We start from the raw sequence: 27,177 nt of genomic DNA on the forward strand, positions 1-27,177 counted from the left end.
ATACTGTTATATGCGATCACCCTATACACAGATATGTTGACCATAGATTGATCTTATTCATGATACATCAAAATGACGTACACTTTACCGCTAACTTAAGATTTTGAATAACTATTATATGTCATCATGCTTGTACATCCTTCTTTAAAACATTGCTCCAGCCTTTCAGACATAATATCCTTGGGCGACGAACAACCAGTTGCACAACTTGTAGCGGTCGAATTTTAAAGCAATGTATATAAATAAGATGGTTGGGACGGGCAGCGACCGAGCCTAATGAGAAGTCTCTTGGTGTGACGCGGTTGCAACCTTTTCGGGTTGGGAATGCAACCAAGGCTCTTGGGAGGTCTCTTACTGGCGCTTGGCCGCAGCCCAATTCAGACGAGAATGTGATCGAGAGTCTCAGTGGCTCAATTAGTTGATTGCAATCGTGTTCAGACAGTGCTGCGACCAGTCGTACCACCCTTCAATCTTATTCAAAGGTCATATTATATCAGGGTTAATAAAATTATTATGTGTTTTTTTTGAGGATATACAAAATACATGTTTTTTTTTTTTTATAATTTATATATATATATAAACTTGTGCTTCTCATGTAGTGTAGTAAAATATTAAGAGAATACATTCTATCAAGATTTGGTGTAAAACTCATATTTTACGTATCCAATAAGTGGTTGACATGTCGGTTTAAAAACAAAAAATTCAATCGAGTAATGATTCTTGCACAAATATTTTTACATAACTCTCGCACAACTTTAATTAATTTTTTTTTATTTTTTATTTATTTATTTTTTTTATTTTATGATAAACCATTTGATTTATTTTTCTATATGTAGGCCTTAAATATTCAATAGTTGTTCTTAAAAAAAAATATATATATATATTGTTAAAATTGTACAAGAGTTATATAAGAAATATTAATCAATTCAATATAAATGAAAACACCTTATTTATAAATGTAAATTTTATAAATTGGATGTTCTAAAAGTGCAACTTCTTCCGTCCGCCCTGTTCCCTGGCGTATCTTTTAAATTTGGAAAAAAGATCTCTCCGTCTACCTAGAGGCAAGCAAAATAATCAAAGCTGCTTTTGTTGACCATAGTCAAAAGGCCCCAATTGCATTATCTGCATCTCATTGATGAAACAAACATGGAATGGAAGAGACTGCAGAGATCGATCGATTAACTGATGAACGAACCCTGCCCAAAAATGGCTTCTTTCAAATTTCTTACATTCCTTTCGTCTCTCTTCGTGATTTCGTTGCTTAGCCTTGCCAGTGGCTATGAAGCAGCACCCACTTACAGCTATCACTTTTGCTCAAACACAACCTTCACCGCCAACAGCACCTACCAATCCAATCTCGACCTCGTCCTCTCTTCTCTTTCCTCTAAAGCCACTCCGGTCACTGGGTTCTCCAACGCCTCCGCTAGCGAGGTCTCCGGGCTATTTTTGTGCCGTGGTGACGTCAACACCACAGTCTGTCAAGACTGCGTTGCCAACGCAGCCAAAGGGATACTACAAAGCTGCCCCTTTCAGATTGGGGCTATAATATGGTACGACGAGTGCTTGTTACGTTACTCCAACGAATCCATCTTCGCCACCGTTAACGACGCGCCCGGGAAATTCCTGCCGAACACGCGGGTTATCCTAGAGGCAGAGATAGGCCGCTTCAACGTGTTGATGGGCAGGACAATGAATTCGTTGGCGACTCTTGCGTCGAATTCTTTGACGGGAAAGAAGTTTGCGACGGAGGAAGAGGAATTCAACAGTTCACAGGCGCTGTCACAGACGCTGTACAGCCTCGTGCAGTGCACTCCGGACCTGACTGTGTTCGATTGCTATAGATGTCTCCGAGCCGCCATAGGAAATCTTGCTTCGTGCTGTAAAGGAAAACAAGGCGGAAGGGTTCTGCTACCAAGTTGTAATATTAGATATGAATTGTACCCATTTTACAACTTCACAGCTGCTTGGCCTGCATTTCCTCCTCTTCCTCCAGGTATGAAAATAGATTGTCCGTGATTCACTCAATTACCTCGATCTCCAGGTTATTAGTAAGAGATATGAAACCTTTACATTAAGACGTAACCATGTATATGCCCAAATAAATTTTTTTAAAGTAACCATTAGAACTAGTAAATCACGATGGATCCTTATCCATAAAAAAAAAAAAAAAAAAAAAAAAATCTAATTCTCAGTGGCCATTTTTCCAAATCTACGAGTTTTAAAAATATTGTATTATTTTAAAAATAGGAAAAACCACACTCCCTTTAGCTATCAACAAATTTGTAATGTCCCTTCCAATTTAATTTTTACAATGTCTTCTAATTTATCATCTGTAATGTTTTCTTGTGTGTTCAAAGTGATAAAAATAATAATGTTTAAAAAAAAGAGTAATGTTTGTTACATAATTCTAATAATTTTTTTTAAAGATCAACCATTGAAAATTTAGGCTTCACATATAGAAAAATACATCTCATGGTTGATCATTACAAAAGAACAAAGTAGTTACAGTTGTACAAAAGTTGCGTAAGAGTTGTGCAATAAATATTACTTGTATTTTTTTTTTATAAATTGTCTTTTTTTTTTATTAAAAATGTTTTTGTCAAAATGTATCAAAAGGAGACATATATTATAACCAATGATAAATTGAGAAATATTGCAAAAATTAAAATTGAGAGGCATTACAAATTTGTTAGTAGTTAAAAAGAGCAAATATAGGCTCTCCTAAAAATTGGAAAAAAAAAAAAAAAAAAAAGAAGTTTCTCCTAAAAAAAGAAAAATTAATAATCAATAATACATGGGGTTTTTTGGTTTTTCAATTGAAAGAGAGTCACGTCACGTCTATTTCTCTTTTGCCTTTGAAGAGTTCGTACTTAAAGACAAAAAAGTAGAAATCATATTTAATTTTTGTAGAATTACACTTATTTCTTCAATCTAATAATATTAATTTACAGAGAAATTCTATTTATCACTCTTCATTTTTATAAAAGAATATGTGGCGTGATCTTCTAATAAAAAATTGATTTTCATACCGCAAATGTTAAAAAAAAATCAGATGTATGTATAACATTACTCCAATTTATAATTTCTTTTGATATTTCAATTCAATTAATATATCTTACTATCTATCATTTGAGATTATTAATGTTTTTTTTTTTTTTTAATTCAACGGAGGAAAAAGGGGAAAGGGGAAATTACAAAGTATCTTGTACGTACAGTTACCCAGTTACCCTCCTCAATGGGGGATATTTTGAGGATATTTGAGGATCCTGTACATTTACACTTTATCCTTTGCCTCCACAGTATAAACTGTAGCTCTTCAAGCCAATTTACAAACCACAAACCACAGCTCTTAGGCTCTTGCCCCACCATTCTCCCATTCCCTTGCTCTAGAATTTATTCCCAATCAAAAGTCCATTGGTCATTGCCAGCCACAGAACAATGGACTATCTTGTTAATCTGTAGCATGCCAATGATGCATATGTTGTATGCATGCAGGAGGAAGCAAAATGTCGTCGCTGACAATTGTCGCCATTGTTATCCCAATTGCTGTGATCTCTGGGGTTCTTTTCTTCATTGCCTATTCCTTCCTTCGGAGGAGACCAAGGAAGAAACACTACACTTTATCCGAAGAAAATGGTGAAGGAAAAAAAAAATTCTTTGATCACGAAATAATTAATTAATTTATTTTTTTTTAAAAAAAAAAGTCTTTGTGGTGTCAAAAATTTGCGATTGAAATCTTTTCATTTTAAGAATTATTGTATTTACTGTTTGGATGTTTAGTTGGAGATGAAATTACAACCATAGAGTCCTTGCAATTTGATTTGGATATAATTGAAGCTGCCACGGACAAGTTCTCAGATGATAACAAGATTGGTGAAGGAGGATTTGGCGTGGTTTATAAGGTAAGAATTATTTAGCATGCTAAGTTTAGATATTCATATGCACCCTACAGAGGTTAAAGTATATTTTCAAGGTGTTAAAAAAGCTTAATTATTTAATTTATATTTTAATACTCTCACTTATGTGTGGCATTAAACTCCTCATTAATATATAAGTGAGGCCAATGCGTAAAATATTTAATTAAAATGAGAGGTGAATTATATATAGAAATATGGTTCGAACTCATGACTTCCGCTCCGATACCATATGTTCAGCTCTTATCCCAAAAACTGAAGTTGATAGGAAGAAAATGAATTTAATCATTTAATTTATATTCTAACACAGGGTACCTTTTTTAATGGACAAAAAATTGCCGTGAAGAGGCTATCTGGAAGACACGGACAAGGTGCAACAGAATTCAAGAATGAGGTTGTATTGATAGCCAAGCTTCATCACAGAAATCTAGTGAGGCTACTAGGATTTTGCGAGGAAGGAAAAGAAAAGTTACTTGTCTATGAATACGTGCCCAACAAAAGCCTTGATTACTTTTTATTCGGTTGGGTCAATCTGAACTTATATTACGTCCACTTCTTTTCCTTTTTAACCATTCATTTTATATCTATATGAATGCATGCATGAATAGACGTTGAAGAATACATGATATTAATGACTTGCAAATCCTTTAATAATTCATTTACCATGAACTATTCACAAACTGAATCAAAGCTAAGGAGCTGAAGCTCTATGAAATAATGAGAGACTAAAGTTTTTTTTTTTTTTTTTTTTGAAGTACTTTTCATTAAGGGATTTGAACTTACATTTTCTTAATCTGTTGAATTTCACCCCTTTAATTCTAACTTGAGTAATTTTGACAAAATAATAGATCCTATAAACCGAAGACAATTGGATTGGTCAAGACGTTATAAGATTATTGAAGGAATAGCTCGTGGGATTCTTTATCTTCATGAAGATTCTCGGATTAGAATTATCCATCGTGATCTCAAAGTTAGCAATATTTTGTTAGATGACAATATGAATCCAAAGATTTCATATTTTGGCTTGGCAAGGATATTTGTAGCAGATCAAACTCAAGCAAATACAAGAAAAATTGTTGGAACATAGTAAGTTTTTACGTTTATTTCATCTTTGCATAATAATCTAGATCAACAAAACTCTATTATCTTTCTGTTGGGGAGAGAAACATTAAGGAGTCCAACAAGAGTAAGTTAACATACATATACTAAGACCCTACTTCTAACCCAAAAGCCTAAGCTAATGGGTGTAGGTACACTTAAGTATATTAACTATTGTTTTTCTTTGTACTTTCTTAATGTGGGATATGACAAGCACAAGTGTGCACACAACATTTTTTCATGTGAGAATTACCGAAAAGGAAAATGTATGGTTATTGTAGTCCACAAAAACACATTAATATACATTTTTAGACATCACTCCAACCCAAAAGCTTATTCTAATAAGTTTGGTTTCACTTATGTATATTAACTACTAATACTCTATTTGTCTTTACTCAATGTGGAATTCAACACTTACTCGTATACTCACAATACATTATCCTAGGAGATCATTTAGCTTGAGATAAACTAAATTATAAAACTAATATTATACTATGAACAAACCTTGGAAAATTTTTGTCTCATCTTTTTACTTCAGTTGTTGTTCTGATAGGATTCTACTAATATGATACTATGAACAACCTTGGATAATTTTTACCTCATCTTTTTACTTCAATTGTTGTTTTGATGGGGTTTTGGTTTGTAGTGGTTACATGCCTTCAGAATATGCTATGCATGGCCGATACTCCGTAAAGTCAGATGTTTTTAGCTTCGGAGTCTTAGTGCTAGAGATTATAAGTAGGAAGAAGAACAGCCGTTCTTATCAATCAGAACTTGCTGAGGACCTGCTGAGTTATGTGAGTATGGATCGTATAATTTCAATTTTTTGTGTTGCTTTTATGAAAATAAAGTAAATAATATATGGTGCTTATTTTGAATGAACGAATGCAGGCTTGGAAACAATGGAGGAGTGGTACACCCTTGGAATTGTTGGATCCCACTGTGAGACATTCTTGTTCAAGAAATGAGGTCGTGAGGTGCATCCAAATGGGCTTATTGTGCGTTCAGGAAGATCCTGCAAACCGACCAACAATGGCGACAATAGTTCTCATGCTTAACAGTTACTCTGCAGTTACGTTGCCATTACCTAAACAGCCAGCATTTTTACTTCAAAGTAGAACCATGCCGAGCAAGGCAGTGGACAACTCATCAATTTCGTTGTCTGTTAATGAACCATCATTCACTGAAATATACCCTCGATAGTTTGCTGTTCTTTGAAATCAGTATATGTTAGTAAGTTGTGGAACTCTTAACATATTTTTTTATATGTAATCTGTATTATGAATGGATACAGAGTATGAATTGTAGAATGTAATAAACGTATGAAGTGATTGGGATGGAAATGTATGGAATTGAATGAATGAAAGATATAACTTCCTACTAATTTCTTCAGTCGCCTATTACCTATTGGATCTCCCTTTTACAGACCCAATCGGTTAATCAAGTGGACCCCTTCTAATCCACTAATCCAAACTTCAACCCCCTCACACTACTAATATGTCCCTTACATTTCTTACTCTTTAGAAGCAGGAGTTTGAAAAAAAAAAGCCTACTTTAAAACTATTAGGTTAATGTTTTCGCAAACACGCAACGAGAGAGATTTTAGGTTTAGAAAACCTTGGAAATTTCATGCTTTTTTCACGCCTATCTTCCTTTTTTGATCTTAGGGGTGTGCAAATTATTCCATTACTGACTACTGAAAACCCGTCGACCGCCACCGAATCACCTTCGACCGCCTACTATAAAATTTAAAATTTGAAAATTGGAATAAAAATAATTTTCGAAATTGTTGTCGGTTAGTAATTGGTGAGAAGTTTTTTGTTGGTTACCAACCCGAGTACCAAAACAACTTTGTTTTACTCGTTATCAAAACGACATCGTTTTGATAATGAGTAAAACGATGCTGTTTTGGTACTCTATATTTGATTTTTTTCCCAAACCACATCATTTGATGTTGAAGGTCCATACACACGCGATGATGATTAACCTAACCCTAGATCACTCCCTCCCTGCCGCTCAAGCCTCACGCCCATCTGCTTCCCTTGCTCAGCCGCCCACGCCTAGCCCGCCCCGTCTTTCTCTCTCTCTCCCGCCTCAGTCACTGTGGTTTATGGAGTTAGAGGGTGGTGAGGGTCATTCGGTCAGGTCAAGGTGGTTGGGTGGCTGAGTCTGTAGTGGTGGCCGAGTCTCTGGTACTCATTCACTCATCCACTCTCTTTCTTTGGAGTTCGCTTTTCTGCATCTCTGAAATTTGGGATTTTTTTTTTTTCATCTTCTGACATCAATATGTATCCCCCCCTCCTGCATTTCTAAAGTTCCTTCCTCTCTCTTCATTCTCTTGTGACCTTGTCTGTGTTGTTGAATTTTGTTACTTTTTCTTATTAGATCTTTGATGCGCTTTAGGATCTTTCATGTGAATTTAATTTCCTAGAAAGTGGTCGTTTTTCGCTCTCTCAGATTTCATATAATGGTTTCATTCCTTCTTCTTTCCTTTTCATTGTTTATGGTGTTTCCGACACCGATATACCCAACACCCACCCCTATCTGATCTTGACCGTCTCTCTTCTAACAGGGCATGTATACTGGTGTTGATCTCAACCAATTGTTGCTTTATTTCTGTGAACTGACCCAAATGCTGCTTCACGGAATCCATTTGTAAGGAATATATATTAGTAGCGTGAGTTAGAAGTCAGTAAGTTGAAAAATTTACCATACGAATATGTAATACTCCAAACCACATACGTGTAGATGGCTAGTAAAGTCCAAACTTTAATCGTGTAATTTCTTCTTTTTCTTTTTTTCAACCCGCATACAGAATAGTCAACCCCTTCCTGCCTCTCCAGTCTTATCTGCATAATAAACCAAATAAAGCCGCACGAAGTGGAAGAAAGATTGGTAAAGTGAAGCTGAAGACACTTGCAAATTTGCAAGTAACAGAGTGATCAGCCAGAATAATCACCAACATGGCCGGCGCTGCTTCCTTCAAATTTCCCATATGCCTTGTGATCACTCTCTCCCTCTTAACCTTGCTTGTTAGCCTAATTACCACCGAAGCAGCACCTACTTACGCCGATCACACTTGCTCAAATTCAAGCTTTTTCACTCCCAACAGCACCTACCAAGCCAACCTCAACCTCCTCCTCTCCGCTCTTTCCTCTAACGCCACCCGCCCCAACGGCTTCTACACAACCAAGGCCGGCCAGGCCCCTCCCGACGTCGTCATCGGCCGTTTGCTCTGCCGGGCTGATCTAACCCCTGACCTTTATCAAAACTGCATATCTACTGCCATGACAGATATAAGAAATCGCTGCCCCTCCGACAAGGTGGGGCTAATCTGGTACGACGAGTGCACGCTACAGTACTCCAACGAGTCCTACCTGAACGACTAGGTGCCTTACCAGAACTTGCCGACCAGTACCCAGAACGTCCTAGAGCTGGACCGCTTCAACGCGTTGTTGTCAACCACGATGAAGTCGCTGGCGACGCGATCCGCTAATTCTCAATCGGACAAGAAATTTGGGTCAGCTGAAGTAAACTTTACGGGCTCACAGACGCTGTACTGCATGGTGCAGTGCTCGCCGGAGATGAGCGCGGATCTGTGTATGCGTTGCTTGGAAAGCGCCGTAGGCTCTCTTCCTCAGTGCTGCTCGGGAAAACAAGGCGGAAAGGTTCTGCTTCCCAGTTCTAATATTAGATACGAGTTGTATCCATTTTACAATCTGACGGCAGTATCTCCTTCTCTTCCTCCAGGTACGTTATAAAAAGCATGGGTACGTAATTTGCTCGGTAAAAATTAATTTTAGTTCCTTCAAATTGAACAGAAGAACTTCCTTTAATTTTAGTTCCTCTAATTTTAGTCTATAAAATTGTTATCTATCCTTTTCGTATGCTTTTTAAATGCATTAAAAAAGTTTGGCGAAAATCTCTTTAAAAAAAGAAAATGTGATTTTGTCGGTTCTCACCTGCTACATCAATGTCACTAATAATATATAAAAAGTTTGAAAAAAATTTGGATCGAGTTATGACTTTGACGACACGTAACATTGTAATTTTCCTTTTCAAACTAAAAGCCAAAAAAAGTCAAAGCAGCCTTTGTTGACCAGATTCACCACACGTGTCCTCGTCGTAACTGCATCTCATTGACGAAACTTATTACGCAACCAAAACAAAAGATGAAACAAACATGGAATGGAAGAGACATTAGATGTTGATTAACTGATGAACGAACCCTGCCCAAAAATGGCTTCTTTCAAGTTTCTTATATTCCTTTCGTCTCTCTTCGTGATTTTGTTGCTTAGCCTTGCCAGTGGCAATGAAGCAGCACCCACTTACAACTCTCATTATTGTTCAAACTCAACCTTCTTCACTGCCTACAGCACCTACCAATCCAATCTCGACATCGTCCTCTTTCCTCTAACGCCACACGGGCCACTGGGTTCTCCAACGCCTCCGCTGGCGAAGTCTCCGGGCTCTTTTTGTGCCGTGGTGATGTCAACCCCACCGTCTGTCAAGACTGCGTTGCCAACGGAACCATAGAGATACTAGGACGCTGCCCCTTAGACAAAGTGGCTATAATATGGTACGACGAGTGCCTGTTACGTTGCTCCAACCAACCCATCTTCGCCACCGTAAACGTAGTGCCCGCGGTATCCATGTCGAGCACGCAGGTTATCCTAGAGGCAGAGAGTGACCGCTTCAATGAGTTGTTGTCCAGGACAATGAATTCGCTGGCGACCCTGGCGTCGAATTCTTTGACGGCCATGAAATTTGCGACGGAGGAAGAGGCGTTCAACAGTTCACAGACGCTGTACAGCCTCGTGCAGTGCACGCCGGACCTGACTGAATCCGATTGCGAAGTATGTTTCCAAAGCGCCATAGGAGGTCTGCCTATGTGCTGTGGTGGAAAACAAGGCGGAAGGGTTCTGCTACCAAGTTGTAATATTAGATATGAATTGTACTCATTTTACAACTTCACAGCTGCTTCGCCTGCATTTCCTCCTCCTGCTCCAGGTATGAAAAATACACTGATTCTCTATAACAGCATCAATTTGTTGTAAAAATTGGATTTTTTTATTTTTTTTTATTTTTTAAATCTGGGATTTTTAAGAATTTTTGTACTCCTGACTTCTTTTCACTAAGGTCTCTAACCATCAACATGAACTTAAAAACTAATCGTAACGGAGAAGACACTACCATGTGATATATTATGCTTTTGAGGTTGGGCCGCCACTTCAGTATAATCTGTCTGATATTGCTATTTACGCAGGAAAGCAGTAGTTTTGACAATGGACTACCTTAATCGATCTGACGGATCAGTAGCATGTCGATTAATGATACATATTGTTGTATGCAGGAGGAAGCAAAATGTCGTCCCTGACAATAATTGTCACCATTGTTATCGCAATTTCTGTCTCTGTGGTTCTTTTCTTCATTGCCTATTGCTTCCTTCGGAGGAGAGCAAGGAAGAAATGCTACACTTTATCCGAAGAAAATGGTGAAGGAAAAAAAAAAAATCTTTAATCACGAAATAATTAATTTTATTTTTTATTTTTTAAAAAAAGTCGTCTTTGTGGTGTCAAAAATTTGCGATTGAAATCTTTTCATTTTAAGAATTATTGTATTTACTATTTCGATGTTTAGTTGGAGATGAAATTACAACCATAGAGTCCTTGCAATTTGATTTGGATATAATTGAAGCTGCCACGGACAAGTTCTCAGATGATAACAAGATTGGTGAAGGAGGATTTGGCGCGGTTTATAAGGTAAGAGTTATTTAGCATGCTAAGTTTAGATGGCTTCATATGCACCCTACAGAGGTTAAAGTATATTTTCAAGGGTTAAATTATCACATACTTCAAAAGCTTAATTATTTAATTTATATTTTAATACTTTCACTTATGTGTGACATTAAACTCCTAAATACTATATAAGTGAGGTCAACACATGAAATATTTAATTAAAATGAGAGGTGAATTAGATAGCTTCATATGCACCCTACAGAGGTTAAAGTATATTTTCAAGGGTTAAATTATCACTTACTTCAAAAGCTTAATTATTTCATTTATATTTTAATACTCTCACTTATGTGTGGCATTAAACTCCTCCTTTTTGATGACTAATTATGACTATGAGTATGAACTCACAAACTATTCTCAAATCAATAGAATAGATAGAAGTATAAGCTTGAGAAAACCAAATATTTTCTGTTGAATATTTCTCACAATTAACTTTGCACATTCTTGTTCCTTTCACAAAAATATTTATTAAATTTGAGTTGCAATTTTTCAACTTACGAATTGATGAATTATATTAATCAATCAATGTGTCAATTATTCTTCACTATGGTCCTTTATTTATATACTTGTGTTAGTATTTTATAATTGGCTACATTTTGGTTGACAAAATCACTTTATGTAAGTCTGCTGCCAAAACAAGGATGTCGAAATATTCCAGAGTCTTTCAGATATTCAGAATTACTTGCACAACTTGGAAAGAGCCTTAATATTGCAATGTCAGTGTCAACAACATGAAGAAGGCAATTTCTGGTTGATCCAGAAGAGTTTGTGCGAATTACAGCTAAGCAAGTCGGTTCCCTAGCTACCGTCCAAACAGATAAAGGAAGAGTTCGGACGCTCATCAGTGTTCGAAAAAGTGTCCGAACACGTCAGCGGACACCAGCCATCGGGAGTACCTGTTCGCACAAGCGTCCGAACAGCCCATCGGACACCTAGACCCGAAAGCACATTTTCGATGAAAAGTCCGAACGGGATTGCGATGGTTGTGAACAGTGGAACAGAGGCAAGCAACCGCCCGAATGCCAGGGCAACAATGTCCAAACGAGAAGACTCGATTTACTGAACAAATGCGTCTGACCGCGTGAATAGAAGTCGGTTGCTGCTTGTAGTCCAGACGTCACCTAGTGTTTACAACTTCTATCAGTACTTGGTTTTCTGAAGTTTATATATAGAGGTCTCTAGGCTTGTATTATTTAGAGAATTCGGTATTGAATTCTTGTGTACTAAGAGAGGGTGTTTAGGCAGCAACAGAGATATTTGCTAGCTCTTTTAGAATATTTGTGTATGATTTGATCAACCTGTGAAGTTAAAGGATTCCATTGAAGACCCCTTCAGGTAGGAGACCTGGTTGGGAGACGTTCACGTTGGGTTACGTGTCAGAGTTAAAGGTATGACTACTGTATCGAAGGTATGTGAGTACGAGTGCTTTGTAAGTAGCTTTGTCTTCTGAATAATGGATATTCTAGGTTTGGCTGCTTCGGAGTGGTTTTTTTCTTAAATGAGTTTCCACTTCGTTAACCAAATATCTATTTCCTTTAAATTCCGTACTTATATATTTTGTTCACAACTGATCACACACTCGCGTTAATTTAAGAGTCACGTTATTTTTCAACTTGGATTTACAATTATGATTGGAGTAGGAGATAAACAATAGTTGTAGTTATCTCCAAGTCTCCCTCTATTCATGTCTCCTCTTTTTAATCATCCGACCTTTTAATTTTTCCCTCTCAAAAAAAAAAAAATCCAGAGTCAGTAGCAGCTAGCCCATCTCGTGTCAGCCAGCAGCTCCTAGCCCATACCCTCTTTAGCTTCTTTTCAGTCTTCAGGCACGTCTTCCAGGAAAGTATCCCTCTCCAAAAATTTTCAGGTCTCCCTCCCTCCCGTGCCTAAGAACATTCACAGCAGCTTCTCTGTAAGGGGTCTGTTCCGTAAATTTTAAGAAAAATTTTAAGAAAGTCACAAAAAGTCACCCACAGCAGCTTCCCTACATTTTTCTGTTCCCTGGGAAGCACTGTAGCATTCTCATCCTTTATTATAATCATAAAAAAAAAACTTTTCTCTCCTCTCACATATTTTTAGGCAGCTCGCAGCTCCTTTCTTGTCTTCTTCTTCATTCGGCCATTTTCTTTCGCAACCCAAAACCTCCGTTTGTGACAGCAGTCCTTGTCACGTTCTCAATCACAAACCCATCTGAATTCACAAACTCAACCCTCCCTACTTCATCCACGACCAAACCACTTTTGGAGTTATAGTTGATAGTGTCGATCAAAGGGTTAACCGATTTTGGTAGAAGCTGTAGCTATCATACATAGGAAGCAACCGTTGAGGTAAATGCGTGCAGAGATCGACAGGAGGCAGCGAGGAAGCTTGGTGCGGCTTGTGGCGTAGCAAAGGAGGCAGTCGGTGTCGGAAAGGTCTCGATGCCTGGGTTTCTGATGGCGCAAAACGTAGCAGTTTCTGGCGGCGCAACCAAAGGGCTCTTGGGAAATTTGAGACCGACCCATCACCGGCCTTCGGCTCACCCACTCCGGCGTCAGTGTCTCCAGCGACAACTGTTCATGGAAGTTGTCGATTACTGATGAGGGAGAGAGAGAACTGATAAAATAATAAAATAATAAAAAAGTTTAAAGAAAAAGTAAAGTAATATTATTTAATTGATATAAGAAAAATGGAAGCTGATGTGAGGTGTTTTTTTTTAGGGAAGCAAAAAGTAGTTTTGTTCCCTATATTTAGGAAAATATGGATGGGAAGGAAAGGAAAGCTGCTAGGAATGCTCTAACACGTCTTCCTCTCCTTTATTTTCCTGCCAGCAGCTCAATGCCCTTATTCTTTTCTATCTTTTCTTCTCTTTTTCTTTCCTATCCTTATAACCAGTCTCCCTCTCTCTTTTCATTTCTTTTCTCTCCTTTTTTTTTTTTTTTCTTCTTCTTTTCTTTGTTTTATTTTGGTCAGTATCCCCTCAAAGTCAAAAGCATCAAAAATGCTAGAAGTCTTCCTCTCTTTCTTCCTCTCATATTTCTTCTCATATCATTTTCTTTGTTTTGCCTCGGTGTGTCCTCAAAAGCATCACTCGATGCTAGCAGTTTATGAAATTAAAAATGAGGTCTCTCTCATAGTTGACACCCTTCCTTTTGGCCCATTGTCTGTCTATTGTTTAGGTTGTGGTAAATTTCTAAAGACCCAAGCCCATGTCAACACTTAGTTGACTCCTTTTTTAGTCTATTGTAGACCCAATGTCTCGCTTGTAGCAAATGTCCAAAGGCCCAAGCCCATGTCAGCCCTTTGATGGTGCTTTTTTTTGACCCATTGATGGTCCAATTGCTTGTGAAAAATGTCAAAGTCCCAAGCTTATTTTCAAGACATTTGCCTCTTTTCTTATCTTGGCCCATAGTTGACCCTATTTCTGGTTTGCACCTTTTCTCCTGTCTTTGTTTCTTTTATGTGTTTTATTTCTCTTTTGTATCTTTGTTTCTTTTATGTATTTCCCTTCTTTTTTGTAAGCTTGCTGTTCTTAGACCTTTTGGTTGTATTTTCTATGTTTAGTTTCTATTTTTTTTTTTAAAAAAAATGTTCATTAGAAGCAATAGTCAAACCGAAGGAAATTCCTACCATCAGTTTGCGGGGGAATATTAGAGGATTAACCTCTACAACAAGTCATCCAAGATCTGCAAGCCATATCTGCAGCAAGTCATCCACAGCAAGTCAAGCATATCTGCAGCAAGCCCACTCCTCTGCAGTAGCAAGTAATTCATGCCAGTTTAAAGACCATTCCTCAAATCTTCCACACATACCTTCTTGTATTTCTCATTTAGTTTTTCCCTTTATCCTCTGGTTCTTAACCCTTTCTCAAGTCTATATATTAGACTAGTTTGTAATCAGAACATGTAATGAAATCTAGCAACAATGTAGTCCTTAATTTTTTCATGTGTTCTTCCTCTTCTCTTTCCCTGCTTCTCTGTATGTTTTGCCTTCTCTTTATTTTCTAAGAGCACTAGCAGCAGATTCCCAACCATTTTCCTTATTTTAGGAAAAATTTAGGAAATCAAACCACTTTTTTTCTCCCTATATAAAAACACCCCACAACAGTTTCCCTTTATCTTTCTCTATATATTAAAATAATATTTTTCTTACCTTTTACTTTTACTTTTTTTTTTTTTTTTAACTTTATTCAAAAGTATTTTTTTTTCTCAATTTCTCTCTCATCAACGTCTTGTTTGTCCCTTCAAACACCCATTCTTCGTCTTCTTCTTCAACACAACAACCCTTCTTCATCTTCTTCTCAATTTCTCTCGGTCAAAATCGTGGCTGTCTTTTTCTCCCAGGTCCAGTTCATCCAGGACCCCAATTTGCCTAAATCCCAGCTTCCAAACCCATCTCAGCACTAGTCTAGTTTCTACCATTGTTGAAAGAGGAACACATCAGATTTGGAGGTTGAGACGCGGGGGAGAACAGTGAATACAACAAACACGCAGTCAGGAGGATAGAGAAGCGGAGAGAGAGGAACAAGAAGAGGAAGAGTGCAATAGGGAACATCATTCTTGGACAAAAGTTGTTCAAGTCGAAGTCAAGTTCCTCTGCGTGAAGGATAGAGCCAGAGTGGAGAGAGAATTTTTTTTTTTTTTTTTTTTTTTTTTTTTTTTTTTTTTTTTATTAAAATAAGGGATTGGGTATTGGGTAGCACGGTAGCTACCCAAACATGGAGCCCTAAAATAGGGCAATTGCTGTGGCTTGTTTTTTTTGTAATTTTTTTTCAAATTTTCCTTATTTTAGGGAATAAAACTACTTACAGGGCATCTGCTACTAGTGCTCTAATAGCTTAATTTTGAGAATTGTTGATAAGAAAAAGTTGCAACCTTGGTAATTTGAGAGTTCTGTTTGAACTGAAATTATTAGGAGACAAATTTGCCCATGAGCTGTTACTTCTTGGTTTTTTATTTTTTAATATAAAATTATTACAATGGTGGTTTTGGTTTGTGGTGGTTACATGTCTTCAGAGTATGCAATGCATGGACGATTCTCGATGAAGTCCGATGTACTTAGCTTTGGCGTCCTATTTCTAGAGATTATCAGTGGTAAAATGAACAATTGTTTCTACCAATCAGAACATGATGAGGACCTCTTAAGCTTTGTGAGTATGGATCAGATTATTTAAATTTTGCTTTACTTTGTGAAAGCCAATGTAATCGATTCCTAGTGCTGAAGAGAAAAAGAACTATTAATCAATCACAACTGAAAAAGGGGGAAAAGATAAGGATTCTGAATATTGTTTATTGAATTATTGCAGATGTGGAAACAGTGGAAGAATGGAACCCCCTTGAAACTGTTGGATCCAACAATAAGAGATTCATTTTCAATAAATGAAGTCATTAGATGCATCCATATTGGCTTTTTGTGTGTCCAGGAGGATCCAGCCAGCCAACCAACAATGGCAACAGTAGTTCTCATGCTCGACAGTCACTCTGTTAGCCTGCAGTTGCCGCAGCAGCCGGCATTTTTGTATCGGAGTAGAGCAAAGAGGAACATGAAAACAAAGGAAGTGGCGCATGCCGATTCGACAACCCAATCAGTTCCATTTCCTGTTGATGAAGCATCGATCACTCAAATACACCCTCGATAGTGTGAGGAAGCGTGGTGTACGTTGTCTGTCTTAGTTATCTGCTACCTAGAATCTAACTTTGGTCCAACATGTCTACATACATATATATACTGATATACATAGACGCGCGTTTGGAAGTGGATGTGCTTAATAAAATGCTGTAGTGAAAACAAATATGTTTGCATTCGGCTTCTGTAAAACTACAGCGGTTCTTATTAACCCAAATGTCATCATTTTAAAGCCCGAGGAGAGTGAACCAAACGTTGGAAATATTTTTGGTTTGACGCCATTTAAGAGGGTAGCAAGAACGTCTTGATGGGAATAACAACGATACCCAAACTTCCTCTTTGTGTGAATCTACAAGGAAACTACTAAATAGAGCAATATATATGCAAAATATATATATATATATATATATATATATATATATATCCAAATATCACAAGCACAAGACACACAATTTTTAAGTGGAAAACCTTCTCGGTGTGAGAACGAAAAACCACTGGGTCACTCAAACAATTCCACTATCAACAATTACGGGAATACATGAATCTTCTCTAGTCTCAACTAGAGGCATACAATTAGAGATTATCTTCAAGAAATACAATTTCTTCGCTCAAATCAACTTTTACAAGAATAAAGGAAAAATCTCACCAAAGAGGAGGCTACTGTTCACGGGCTGAAAGACAACCACCGGATGCTCAGAATCTGATCTCCACCGTTCACAATGAAGATTCACGTGTCATGAACATCCCCACAAAATTTCAGCTCAATCGGACCACAAATGCTCGTTGATCGGAGCACTTGATGAAATCTGGACAGAAGTTCCAGAAAATTGACGGCAGCCTTCTTCTCTCCTTTTGTTTTCTAATTTCACACTCTCTCTACTGTTTGCTACAGTAAAAGGTAGGGTTATTAACCCTCCTTGGGCCTCTCTACCCATGGGCTAAAACATAGACAAGCATTGGGCCATCCTCACTTAGGAGGGAAACCCAAACCCAACAAATCTCCCCCTTCTCGACTAGGTGGAGGGATTCGCCATCCCGGCGATCAAGCGACAAGTCTTAAGCTTCTCCCTTGCTAGAGCCTTCGTTAACATATCGGAGTCATTATCATCGGTGTGAATAGATACTATTGTTACTGTGCACAACAATGATGAATAATATGAAATTAAAGAGAGAGCAAAAGAAAATCAAGGCACAGATTTACATTGTTCGGTAATATGTTTACGTTCACAAGAGTGCGACTATTTCAATAATAATTTAGAGTTACAATATAACATATTTATAACAAGATCCTACTGACCACTCTATTCCTCTCTATGCTCAATAAAATATGAGTGATTTGTTCAATAAATACTCATTTGTTTCTCACCACATTATGATTACTAGTAAGTCATGGACAGAAAGTCCACTTCTGATTATTCATTAAAGCACTGTATTCACTGCACATTGCATCACACCACTCCGGTTTAGCCGCAGCTTGTCGAAAAGTTAATGGTTCCAAAGGAAGATGAATCATATGAGGTTAATCAAAAGTTAAAAAATAGTGAGATTCATAATCATTTATATAACACAATCTTACTTAGAGCATTAGCAGCAGTTACCCTATATTGGTTCCCTTCTCTATATTTAAAAAAATATTTATGAAAAAAATCAAAAAACCTCACACAACAGATGCCCTATATTTAGATGAGAGGGTTGAGAATGAATAGTAATTCTCTATATATACATGTCTACTATTCATTCCCTATGTATTATTTTAATATAAAAAAGTATATTTAATTGATATAGGGAAGAGAGAAAAAATATAAAAGAAATAAAAAGAATAAAATAAGAGTAAAAAATAATATTTAATTGATATAGAAAAAGGTAAAGAAATCTATTGTGGAGTGTTTTTCTTATAGAGAAGCAAAAAGTAATTTTGTTCCTTAAATATAAGAAAAATGGTTGGAATCTAAAGCTAGTGCTATTAGTAATTTACATTTATTTATATTCTCCACCCAATATAAGTTTTTAACAATAAAAGCTATTACAAAATCAACAATCCTTTATTACTGAACATAGCATTCAACATTAATGATCCATATTAAACTCTAATTTGGTGACATGTCAAATATTGGCACATTACTAAATTTTTAGTAGTGACGTAGAAGACACGTCACAAATCACATGTCACTAAAATTTAATGACGTGTCAAACCTCCTGACACATCATGAAATACTCGTTAGGAAAAAAAAGAAAAAATAGTAGTGCCCCTAGGCCTGTGGTTCATTTCGTATTGTAGATGGTACCCTGATTATGGTTAAAGACGGAGATGATATATCCGTCCAACTTCCGTCCAAAAATTGAAGGTGGCCGAACCACCCCCAAAGAGCAAAATAGAGGTAACCGAAACCACCCGAAGAGCTTTGGGGGTGGTTCGGCTACCCCCGTTGGCTGGACAAAGGTCAAACCCTAAACATTTTTTTTTTGGTGGCCGAACCACCCCAATCGGGCATGGGCTAAACGGGGGGTTGAAAATTAATTTTTTAAAAAGTTTTATTATTTTTAGTTTTTAATTTTTATTTAGGTATATGATACGTGTCACCTTCTTAGAGGTGTTGACGTGGATCGGACTTCCATCAATTTTTGGATGGAAGTTGGACGAAGATACCATCTTCGTTTTTAACTATAAACGAGATACTATTTACGATACGAAATATATCACATGGAGCAAAAAAATAAAATATTTTAACTCTTAAATTTATTATTAAATTTGTATAACTTAAAATGGTCCCATAAATTTAAAAATAAAATGTTAAAAAAGTATATATATATATATATATATATATATATATATATATATATATATATAAAGGGGTGCAAATTAATTTCATATCTTAGTCAACCAAGTTAGTCAAGCAAAGTTGAATGCTTGTCTGTCCGTCTGTCCTCATACATCATTAAGATTTGGAAAAAGTTTGGTGCACAATAAGTTGAGCACAACATGGGTGGGAACCATCTGAGTGGGTGAGTCCCACCCACGTGAGTATTTAAGACCAAGTTAGCTAGTCAAGCAACCATGCATGGAAGAAAGCTCTATGAATTTGAATCGGTCAAAAAATCTATCCCTAAAAACACTTCAGGTCGTTGCCTGAAAAAAACTGGCATAAATTAATAGTTTGGGAAGAAGAAATGCTCGAGGGATAACCGGCCAAGATTATTATTAACTCATAATTCAATAATGATATATTATAAATTTAATAATAATTTTAAAAGTCAAATTAATTTTTAAGACCAATCATTTCAAATTAATTAGTCACTTAGGAATTAAATTCATTTAAATTCATTTGATCATGTTTTATCAAATAAAACAATCTAAATAAATAAATACATAACCGAAATTCAAATTAAATAGTCAATTTACATCACTTAAACGAGAGACCTTAAAAAAAAAAAAATACAATTAGTTTCAATAGGTCTGTGATAATATCATACGATACTATTAATTACAATTGATTTGATCACCAAACAAACGTGACTGCAATTTAATATGTATTTTCGATTTAATATATAATTTTTTTTTTATTAAAAATAAGATGTCATATCAGCATAGAAGGACTCCAAAAATATACTAGAAGAACATCTAGCATTTCTTAATTTATATAATATATAAACTTTTTGCTCCTCACATAGTGTCTTAAAAGATTAAGAGAAACCTTCAATCAGGATTTGTTGTAAAATCCTTCGACACAGATCTAAATGTTCTAAAATCAACTTCTTCCGTCCATGCATGGTCCCTGGCGTATCTTTTAGGTTTTGGAAAAAATAAGTTTTGTTGACCATAGTCAAAAGGCCCCAATTGCATCTCTGATCAGTGATCACCACCCGTGTCCTCTTCATATATATCTGCACCTCATTGATGAAACAAACATGGAATGGAAAAGATCGACGGGAGAGATCGATCGATTAACTGATGAACGAACCCTGCCCAAAAATGACTTCTTTCAAATTTCTTATATTCCTTTCGTCTCTCTTCGTGATTTCGTTGCTTAGCCTTGCCAGTGGCAATGAAGCAGCACTCACTTCCAACTTATACTCATGCTCAGGGCTAAACGCAACCTTCACCGCCAACAGCACCTACCAATCCAATCTCGACCTCGTCCTCTCTTCTCTTTCCTCTAAAGCCACTCCGGTCACTGGGTTCTCCAACGCCTCCGCTGGCGAGGTCTCCGGGCTCTTTTTGTGCCGTGGCGACGTCAACACCCCAGTCTGTCAAGACTGCGTTGCCTACGCAGCCAAACAGATACTACGAAGCTGCCCCCTTCAGAAAGGGGCTATAATATGGTACGACGAGTGCTTGTTACGTTACTCCAACTTCTCCATCTTCTCCACCATTAACTACGGGCCCGGGAAAGCCCTGCCGAACCCGCAGTCTATCCAAGAGGCAGAGAGAGACAGCTTCATCGGGTTGGTGGACAGCACATTGGATTCGTTGGCGACCCTTGCGTCGAATTCTGTGACAGGAAAGAAGTTTGCGACGAAGGAAGTGGAATTCAACAGTTCACTGGCCGCGCCACAGAAGCTGTACAGCCTCGTGCAGTGCACGCCGGACCTGAGTGTGTCCGATTGCTATAGATGTCTCCGAGTCGCCATAGAAAATCAATTTTCGTGCTGTGATGGAACACAAGGCGGAAGGGTTCTGCTACCAAGTTGTAATATTAGATATGAATTGTACCCATTTTACAACTTCACAGCTGCTTCGCCTGCATTTCCTCCTCCTCCTCCTCCTCTTCCTCCAGGTATGAAAAGAGATTGTGATCCACTCCATTATTTGTCTAGGTTACTAGTAAATGGTAGGTGATGGAAAAGAATTTCATTAACAAGTAATCACGTATTTGCCCAAATAAATTTTAAGTTATTTAGTAATTTAATTTTATCCCAACAGATCGATGAATCTCATTTAAATTATTAGCAATTAGAACAAGTAAATTATGATTGATCCTTATCCATAAAAAATCTCTAATTCTCAATTTTTGTTTTTCCAAGTCTGCGAGTTTTGAAAATATTATATTATTTTAAAGATAGGGAAAAGGCCAAAAGCACACTCCCTTTAGCTATCAACAAATTTGTAATATCCCTTCCAATATTAATAATTCTATTTATCACTCTTCATTCCGAATATGTGGCATGATCCTCTAATAAAAAACCAATTTCCAAAAGATTCAGATGTAGGTATAACATTACTCCAATTTAATTAATATAGCTTACTATCTATCATTTGAGATTATTAATGTTCTCTTCTGTCAACTCAAAAATGACAAGTATCTTGTCCAATTTTTATAATTTTTTTATTCAATGGATCAAAGGGGAAATTAGAAAAGTATCTTATACACTTACCCTCCTCAAAGGGAATATTTTGAGGATAATTTGAGGATCCTGTACATTTACACTTCCAAAGTATAAACTGTACGTAGCTCTTCAAGCCAATTTACAAACCACAAACCACAGCTCTTAAGCACTTGCCCCGCTATTCTCAATGGACTATCTTATTAATCTGTAGCATGCCAATGATGCATATTGTTGTATGCAGGAGGAAGCAAAATGTCGTCGCTGAAAATTGTCGCCATTGTTATCCCAATTGCTGTGATCTCTGTGGTTCTTTTCTTCATTGCCTATTCCTTCCTTCGGAGGAGACCAAAGAAGAAACACTACACTTCATCCGAAGAAAATGGTGAAGAAAAAAAAAAAAATTCTTTGATCACGAAATAATTAATTTTATTTTTTTTTTAAAAAAAAAAGTCTTTGTGGTGTCATAAATTTGCGATTCAAATCTTTTCTGTTTGGATGTTTAGTTGGAGTTGAAATTACAACCATAGAGTCCTTGCAATTTGATTTGGATATAATTGAAGCTGCCACGGACAAGTTCTCAGATGATAACAAGATTGGTGAAGGAGGATTTGGCGCGGTATATAAGGTAGGAGTTATTTAGCATGCTAATTTTTTAAAATGTAAAAATTAAGAATTAATTTGATGGGATTACATTAAAATAGTATTATAAATACGTGAAATATTTAATTAAAATAGAATGTGAATTATAGAGACATGATTCGAACTCATAATTTTCTCTCTGATATCATATGTTTAGTACTTATCCCAAAAGCTAAAATTGATAGAAAGAAAATTAATTTAATCATTTAATTTATATTCTAACACGTACAGGGTATCTTTTCTAATGGACAACAAATCGCTGTGAAGAGGCTATCTGGAAGACATGGGCAAGGTGCAGCAGAATTCAAGAATGAGGTTGTATTGATAGCCAAGCTTAATCACAGAAATTTAGTGAAGCTACTAGGATTTTGCGATGAAGGAAAAGAAAAGTTACTTGTCTATGAATACGTGCCCAACAAAAGCCTCGATTACTTTCTATTCGGTTTGGCCAATCTGAACTTATGTCCACTTCTTTTCTTTTTTTACCATTCATTTTATGTCTAAATGAATGCATGATTAGTCGTTGAAGAATACATGATATTAATGACTTGCAAATCCTTCAATAATTCATTTACCATGAACTTTTCACAAACTGAATCATAGCTAAGGAGCTGAAGCTCTATGAAATAATGAGAGACTAAAGTGTTTTTTTTTTTTTTTTTTTTTTTTTTTAAGTACTTTTCATTAAGGGATCTGAACTTATATTTCCTTGATCTGTTGAATTTCGATCCTTTAATTCTAACTTGTAATTTTGACAAAATAATAGATCCTGTCAACCGAAGACAATTAAATTGGTCAATACGCTACAAGATCATTGGAGGAATAGCTCGTGGGATTCTTTATCTTCATGAAGATTCTCGAATTAGAATTATCCATCGTGATCTCAAAGTTAGCAATATTTTGTTAGATGACAGTATGAATCCAAAGATTTCAGATTTTGGCTTGGCAAGGATATTTGTAGTAGATCAAACTCAAGGAAATACAAGTAAAATTGTTGGAACAAAGTAAGTTTTTATGTTTATTTCATCTTTGCATAATCTAAATCAACAAACTCTATTATCTTTTTGTTGGGGAGAGAAACATTTAGGGAGTCCGACAAGAGAAAGTTAACATACATATTAAGACACCACTTCTAACCCAAAAACCTAAGCTTATGGGCTTAGGTACATTTAAGTATATTAAGTACTGTTTTTCTTTATATTTTCTTAATGTGGGACAGGACAATCATAAGTGCACTCACAACATTTTTGAATGTGAGAAATACGAAAAAGGAAAATGTATGGTTGTTGTAGTCCACAAAAACACATTAATATACATGTTTAGACATCACTCCAACCCAAAAGCTTATTCTAATAAGTTTGGTTCCACTTATGTATACTAATTACTAATAATACTCTATTTATTTTTAATCAATGTGGGATTCAACACTTACTCGGATACTCACAATACAATATCCTAGGAGATCAATTAGCTTGAGATAAACTAAATCATACTAATATGGTACTAAGAACAATCTTGGATAATTTTTGTCTAATTTTTTTACTTCAACTGTTGTTTTGATGGGGGTATTGGTTTGTAGTGGTTACATGCCTCCAGAATATGTTATACATGGCCGATACTCCGTAAAATCAGATGTTTTTAGCTTCGGAGTTTTAATGTTAGAGATTATAAGTGGGAAGAAGAACAGCTCTTTTTATCAATCAGAACTTGCTGAGGACCTGCTGAGTTATGTGAGTATGGATCGTATAATTTCAATTTTTGTGTTGCTTTTATGAAAATAAAATAAAATAATATATGTTGCTTATTTTGAATGAACGAATGCAGGCTTGGAAACAATGGAGAAGTGGTACACCCTTGGAATTGTTGGATCCCACAGTGAGACATTCTTGTTCGAGAAATGAGGTCGTTAGGTGCATCCAAATGGGCTTATTGTGCGTTCAGGAAGATCCAGCAAACCGACCAACAATGGCGACAATAGTTCTCATACTTAACAGTCACTCTGTTACGCTGCCATTACCAAAGCAGCCAGCATTTTTACATCCAAGTGGAGCAAAGCCGAACAAGCCAGTGGACCTGCAGTCTGATCAATCTATAAGCCCATCAGTTAATGAAGCATCATTTACTGAAATGTACCCTCGATAGTTTGCTGTTCTTTGAAATCAGTATATGTTAGTAAGTTGCGGAACTCTTAACATATTTTTTTCTATGTACTCTATATTATGAATGGATACAGAGTATGAATTGTGGAATGTAATATACGTGTGAAGTGATTGAGATGGAAATGTATGGAATTGAATGAATGAAAGATATAAATAATAAGGCTATTCGAGGTGCTTGTCCTCGAAGGAACTTGCCTACGGCCACAAGAATGGAGTTTGAAAAGAAAAGCTTATTTTAAGACCGTTACGTGAATGATTTTAGAAACATAACCATTTTAGCGTGGGTTTGAAGAGGTGGAAAAAATCTCTCCGTACGCACATGGTAGTAGATAGAGACTTTTAGAGTATCATGAATGCAAAATTACTACCTTTTAATTAGACCATCCCAAAAGTCAGAGTCATCGTTCCATTTCCCACGTCCTACGCCAAAGCCTTTTGAGTTCGCAACTACTTCTAATTAATGTTTCGGTACCTACCAGCTGATATTTACTTTATATTATTGCATCTGCCATCTATTCCTACAACGAACCAACCAATGAACCATCATAGTTTTTTTTTTTTTTTTGAAAGAGAATTTCATGCATTCATTAATCACAATGACGCAGGATAGTTGTTAATGCAGGACAAAGCAAGTCATCTCTAGTTACTATCATCGCCATTGTTGTACCAATTGCTGGTTCTGTCGTGCTTTTCTCCATTGGCTGTTTCTTCCTGCGTAGAAGAACAAATTAAAGAAGACTTACAATAACATTATACACTAGCAGAAAATGGTAAACAAAAAATAAAAGTTTTAGTTGATCATCACTAAACATTCGGCTATAATAATTTTCTGAATTATCAGAATTCAATATATTTACTGTTTTTATGTGTAGTTTGGGTTGAAATTACATGTGTAGAGTACCTGCAATTTGACTTGGGTACAATTGAAGCTGCCACGATGATAACAAGATTAGAAATGGAGGATTTGGTACGGTTTACAAGGTAGAATATATATAGTTAGCAACGAAATTTATTTATATTTATATATGTGTGTGTGTGTGTGTGTGTGTGTGTTTTCATTGAATGTTCTATATATATAACCTTGTTTCAAATATATTCTCAGAGAATCCTTTACAATGGACAAGAAATAGCATGAAGAGGCTATCCAAAAGCTCCAGGCAGGTTGCAGAAGAATTTAAGAATGTGGTTATGCTGGTTACAAAGCTTCAACATAGAAATCTAGTGAGGCTCCTAAGATTTTGCTTGGAAGGAGACGAAAAGGCTCTTAAGTTTATGAATATGTGCCCAACAGCAGCCTTGATTACTTTTTATTCGGTTTGGCCAATCTAAACTTATATCTACTTCTTTATTAATTTTTTATTTTGGGTCCATTTGAGACTTATTTATTTCCAAGTTGAATATTTAATTTTGACAAATACAGACACAAAAAGGCAAAGACAACTGGATTGGTTAACCCGTTACAAGATTATAAGAAGGATTGCTCGAGGCCTTCTTTATCTTCACGAATATTCTCGGCTTGGAATTATACATTGCGATCTTAAAGCTAGTAATGTCTTATTAGACGGCAATATGAATCCAAAGATTTCAGATTTTGGCATGACAAAGATATTTGTAATGGATCAAATCCAAGAAAACACAAGTAGAATCGTTGGAACATAGTAAAATTTTTATTACTATAACTGTATTTTCATAGTTTAAATCAACAAATTTATTTCTTTTCTAGCTAGTAGCTTAATTCTGAGAATTGATGATAAGAAAAAGTTCAACCTTGATAATTTGAGAGTTCTGTTTGAACTGAAATTATTAGGAGATAAATTGGCCTATGAGCTTCCAAAATGTTACTTCTTCTTGGTTTTTTTTTTAAAAAAATTTGTTTTTTTTAATATAAAATTATTACAATGGTGGGTTTTCGTTTGTAGTGTTTACATGTTTCCAGAGTATGCAATGCATGGACGATTCTCTATGAAGTCCGATGTTTTTAGCTTTGGTGTCCTACTTCTAGAGATTATCAGTGGTAAAATGAACAATTGTTTCTACCAATCAAAACATGATGAGGACCTCTTAAGCTTTGTGAGTATGGATCAGATTATTTCAATTTTGCTTTATTTTGTGAAAGCCAATGTAATCGCCTCCTAGTGCTGAAGAGAAAAAAAAAACTAATAATCAATCACTACTGAAAAAGTGGAAAAGATAAAGGATTCTGAATATTGTTAAATGAATTATTGAAGATATGGAAAACAGTGGAAGAATGGAACCCCCTTGAAACTGTTGGATCCAACATTGAGAGATTCATTTTCAAAAAATGAAGTCATTAGATGCATCCATATTTGGTTATTGTGTGTTCAGGAGGATCCAGCCAGCCGACCAACAATGGCAACAGTTGTTCTCGTGCTCGACAGTCACTTTGTTAGCCTACAGTTGCCGCAGCAGCCGGCATTTTTGTTTTGGAGAAGAGCAAAGAGGAACATGAAAACAAAGGAAGCGGCGCATGATGATTCTACTACCCAATCAATTCCATATTCGGTGGATCACTCAAATACACCCTCGATAGTGTGAGGAAGCGAGGTGTTGTCTGTCTTAGTTATCTGCTACCTAGAATCTAAACTTTAGTCGAACATATGTACATTCATATATAAACAT

General features: G+C 36.3%; 4 protein-coding genes across 4 annotated transcripts; all 4 read left to right on the forward strand.

Annotated features, from left to right (window-relative positions):
* The first annotated feature begins 1,209 nt into the window (after positions 1–1,209).
* On the forward strand, positions 1,210–6,218 carry LOC133868266 (cysteine-rich receptor-like protein kinase 10). The gene is made up of 7 exons (XM_062305080.1): positions 1,210–1,996; positions 3,499–3,639; positions 3,784–3,905; positions 4,228–4,438; positions 4,766–5,003; positions 5,662–5,812; positions 5,907–6,218. The coding sequence occupies exons 1-7, from the start codon at positions 1,210–1,212 to the stop codon at positions 6,216–6,218; spliced, it is 1,962 nt and encodes a 653-aa protein (XP_062161064.1).
* Positions 6,219–8,482: 2,264 nt separating this feature from the next.
* Positions 8,483–13,389, forward strand: LOC133868267 (cysteine-rich receptor-like protein kinase 25). Its single transcript, XM_062305081.1, has 5 exons — positions 8,483–8,683; positions 9,392–10,025; positions 10,369–10,509; positions 10,656–10,777; positions 13,123–13,389. The coding sequence occupies exons 1-5, from the start codon at positions 8,483–8,485 to the stop codon at positions 13,387–13,389; spliced, it is 1,365 nt and encodes a 454-aa protein (XP_062161065.1).
* A 6,966-nt stretch (positions 13,390–20,355) lies between these two features.
* On the forward strand, positions 20,356–24,600 carry LOC133867956 (cysteine-rich receptor-like protein kinase 10). The gene is made up of 7 exons (XM_062304745.1): positions 20,356–21,189; positions 21,981–22,121; positions 22,243–22,364; positions 22,610–22,820; positions 23,145–23,382; positions 23,958–24,108; positions 24,203–24,600. The coding sequence occupies exons 1-7, from the start codon at positions 20,364–20,366 to the stop codon at positions 24,518–24,520; spliced, it is 2,007 nt and encodes a 668-aa protein (XP_062160729.1). The 5' UTR covers positions 20,356–20,363; the 3' UTR covers positions 24,521–24,600.
* Position 24,601: 1 nt separating this feature from the next.
* Positions 24,602–27,093, forward strand: LOC133868268 (cysteine-rich receptor-like protein kinase 10). Its single transcript, XM_062305082.1, has 6 exons — positions 24,602–24,612; positions 25,143–25,240; positions 25,807–25,851; positions 25,958–26,195; positions 26,457–26,658; positions 26,884–27,093. Exons 1-6 carry the CDS (start codon positions 24,602–24,604, stop codon positions 27,091–27,093), a joined length of 804 nt encoding a protein of 267 aa, XP_062161066.1.
* The last annotated feature ends 84 nt before the right edge of the window (positions 27,094–27,177 follow it).

The sequence above is a fragment of the Alnus glutinosa genome, chromosome 5 (assembly GCF_958979055.1).
Source record: "Alnus glutinosa chromosome 5, dhAlnGlut1.1, whole genome shotgun sequence".
Taxonomy (NCBI): Eukaryota; Viridiplantae; Streptophyta; class Magnoliopsida; order Fagales; family Betulaceae; genus Alnus; species Alnus glutinosa.

Bases quoted from the DNA above. Each gene is read 5' to 3' on its own strand.
- LOC133868266 (XM_062305080.1), top strand. From the start codon at position 1,210: ATGGCTTCTTTCAAATTTCTTACATTCCTTTCGTCTCTCTTCGTGATT. The intron at 4,439-4,765 runs GTTGGGTCAATC...ACAAAATAATAG, and splicing joins CCTTGATTACTTTTTATTCG to ATCCTATAAACCGAAGACAA. The intron at 5,004-5,661 runs GTAAGTTTTTAC...TTTGGTTTGTAG, and splicing joins AGAAAAATTGTTGGAACATA to TGGTTACATGCCTTCAGAAT.
- LOC133868267 (XM_062305081.1), top strand. From the start codon at position 8,483: ATGAAGTCGCTGGCGACGCGATCCGCTAATTCTCAATCGGACAAGAAA. The intron at 8,684-9,391 runs GTTCTGCTTCCC...CACTGCCTACAG, and splicing joins CGGGAAAACAAGGCGGAAAG to CACCTACCAATCCAATCTCG. The intron at 10,778-13,122 runs GTAAGAGTTATT...TATCATACATAG, and splicing joins GATTTGGCGCGGTTTATAAG to GAAGCAACCGTTGAGGTAAA.
- LOC133867956 (XM_062304745.1), top strand. From the start codon at position 20,364: ATGAACGAACCCTGCCCAAAAATGACTTCTTTCAAATTTCTTATATTC. The intron at 23,383-23,957 runs GTAAGTTTTTAT...ATTGGTTTGTAG, and splicing joins AGTAAAATTGTTGGAACAAA to TGGTTACATGCCTCCAGAAT. The intron at 24,109-24,202 runs GTGAGTATGGAT...GAACGAATGCAG, and splicing joins CTGAGGACCTGCTGAGTTAT to GCTTGGAAACAATGGAGAAG.
- LOC133868268 (XM_062305082.1), top strand. The intron at 25,241-25,806 runs GTTTCTTCCTGC...AAGGCTCTTAAG, and splicing joins CGTGCTTTTCTCCATTGGCT to TTTATGAATATGTGCCCAAC. The intron at 26,196-26,456 runs GTAAAATTTTTA...TTTCGTTTGTAG, and splicing joins AGTAGAATCGTTGGAACATA to TGTTTACATGTTTCCAGAGT.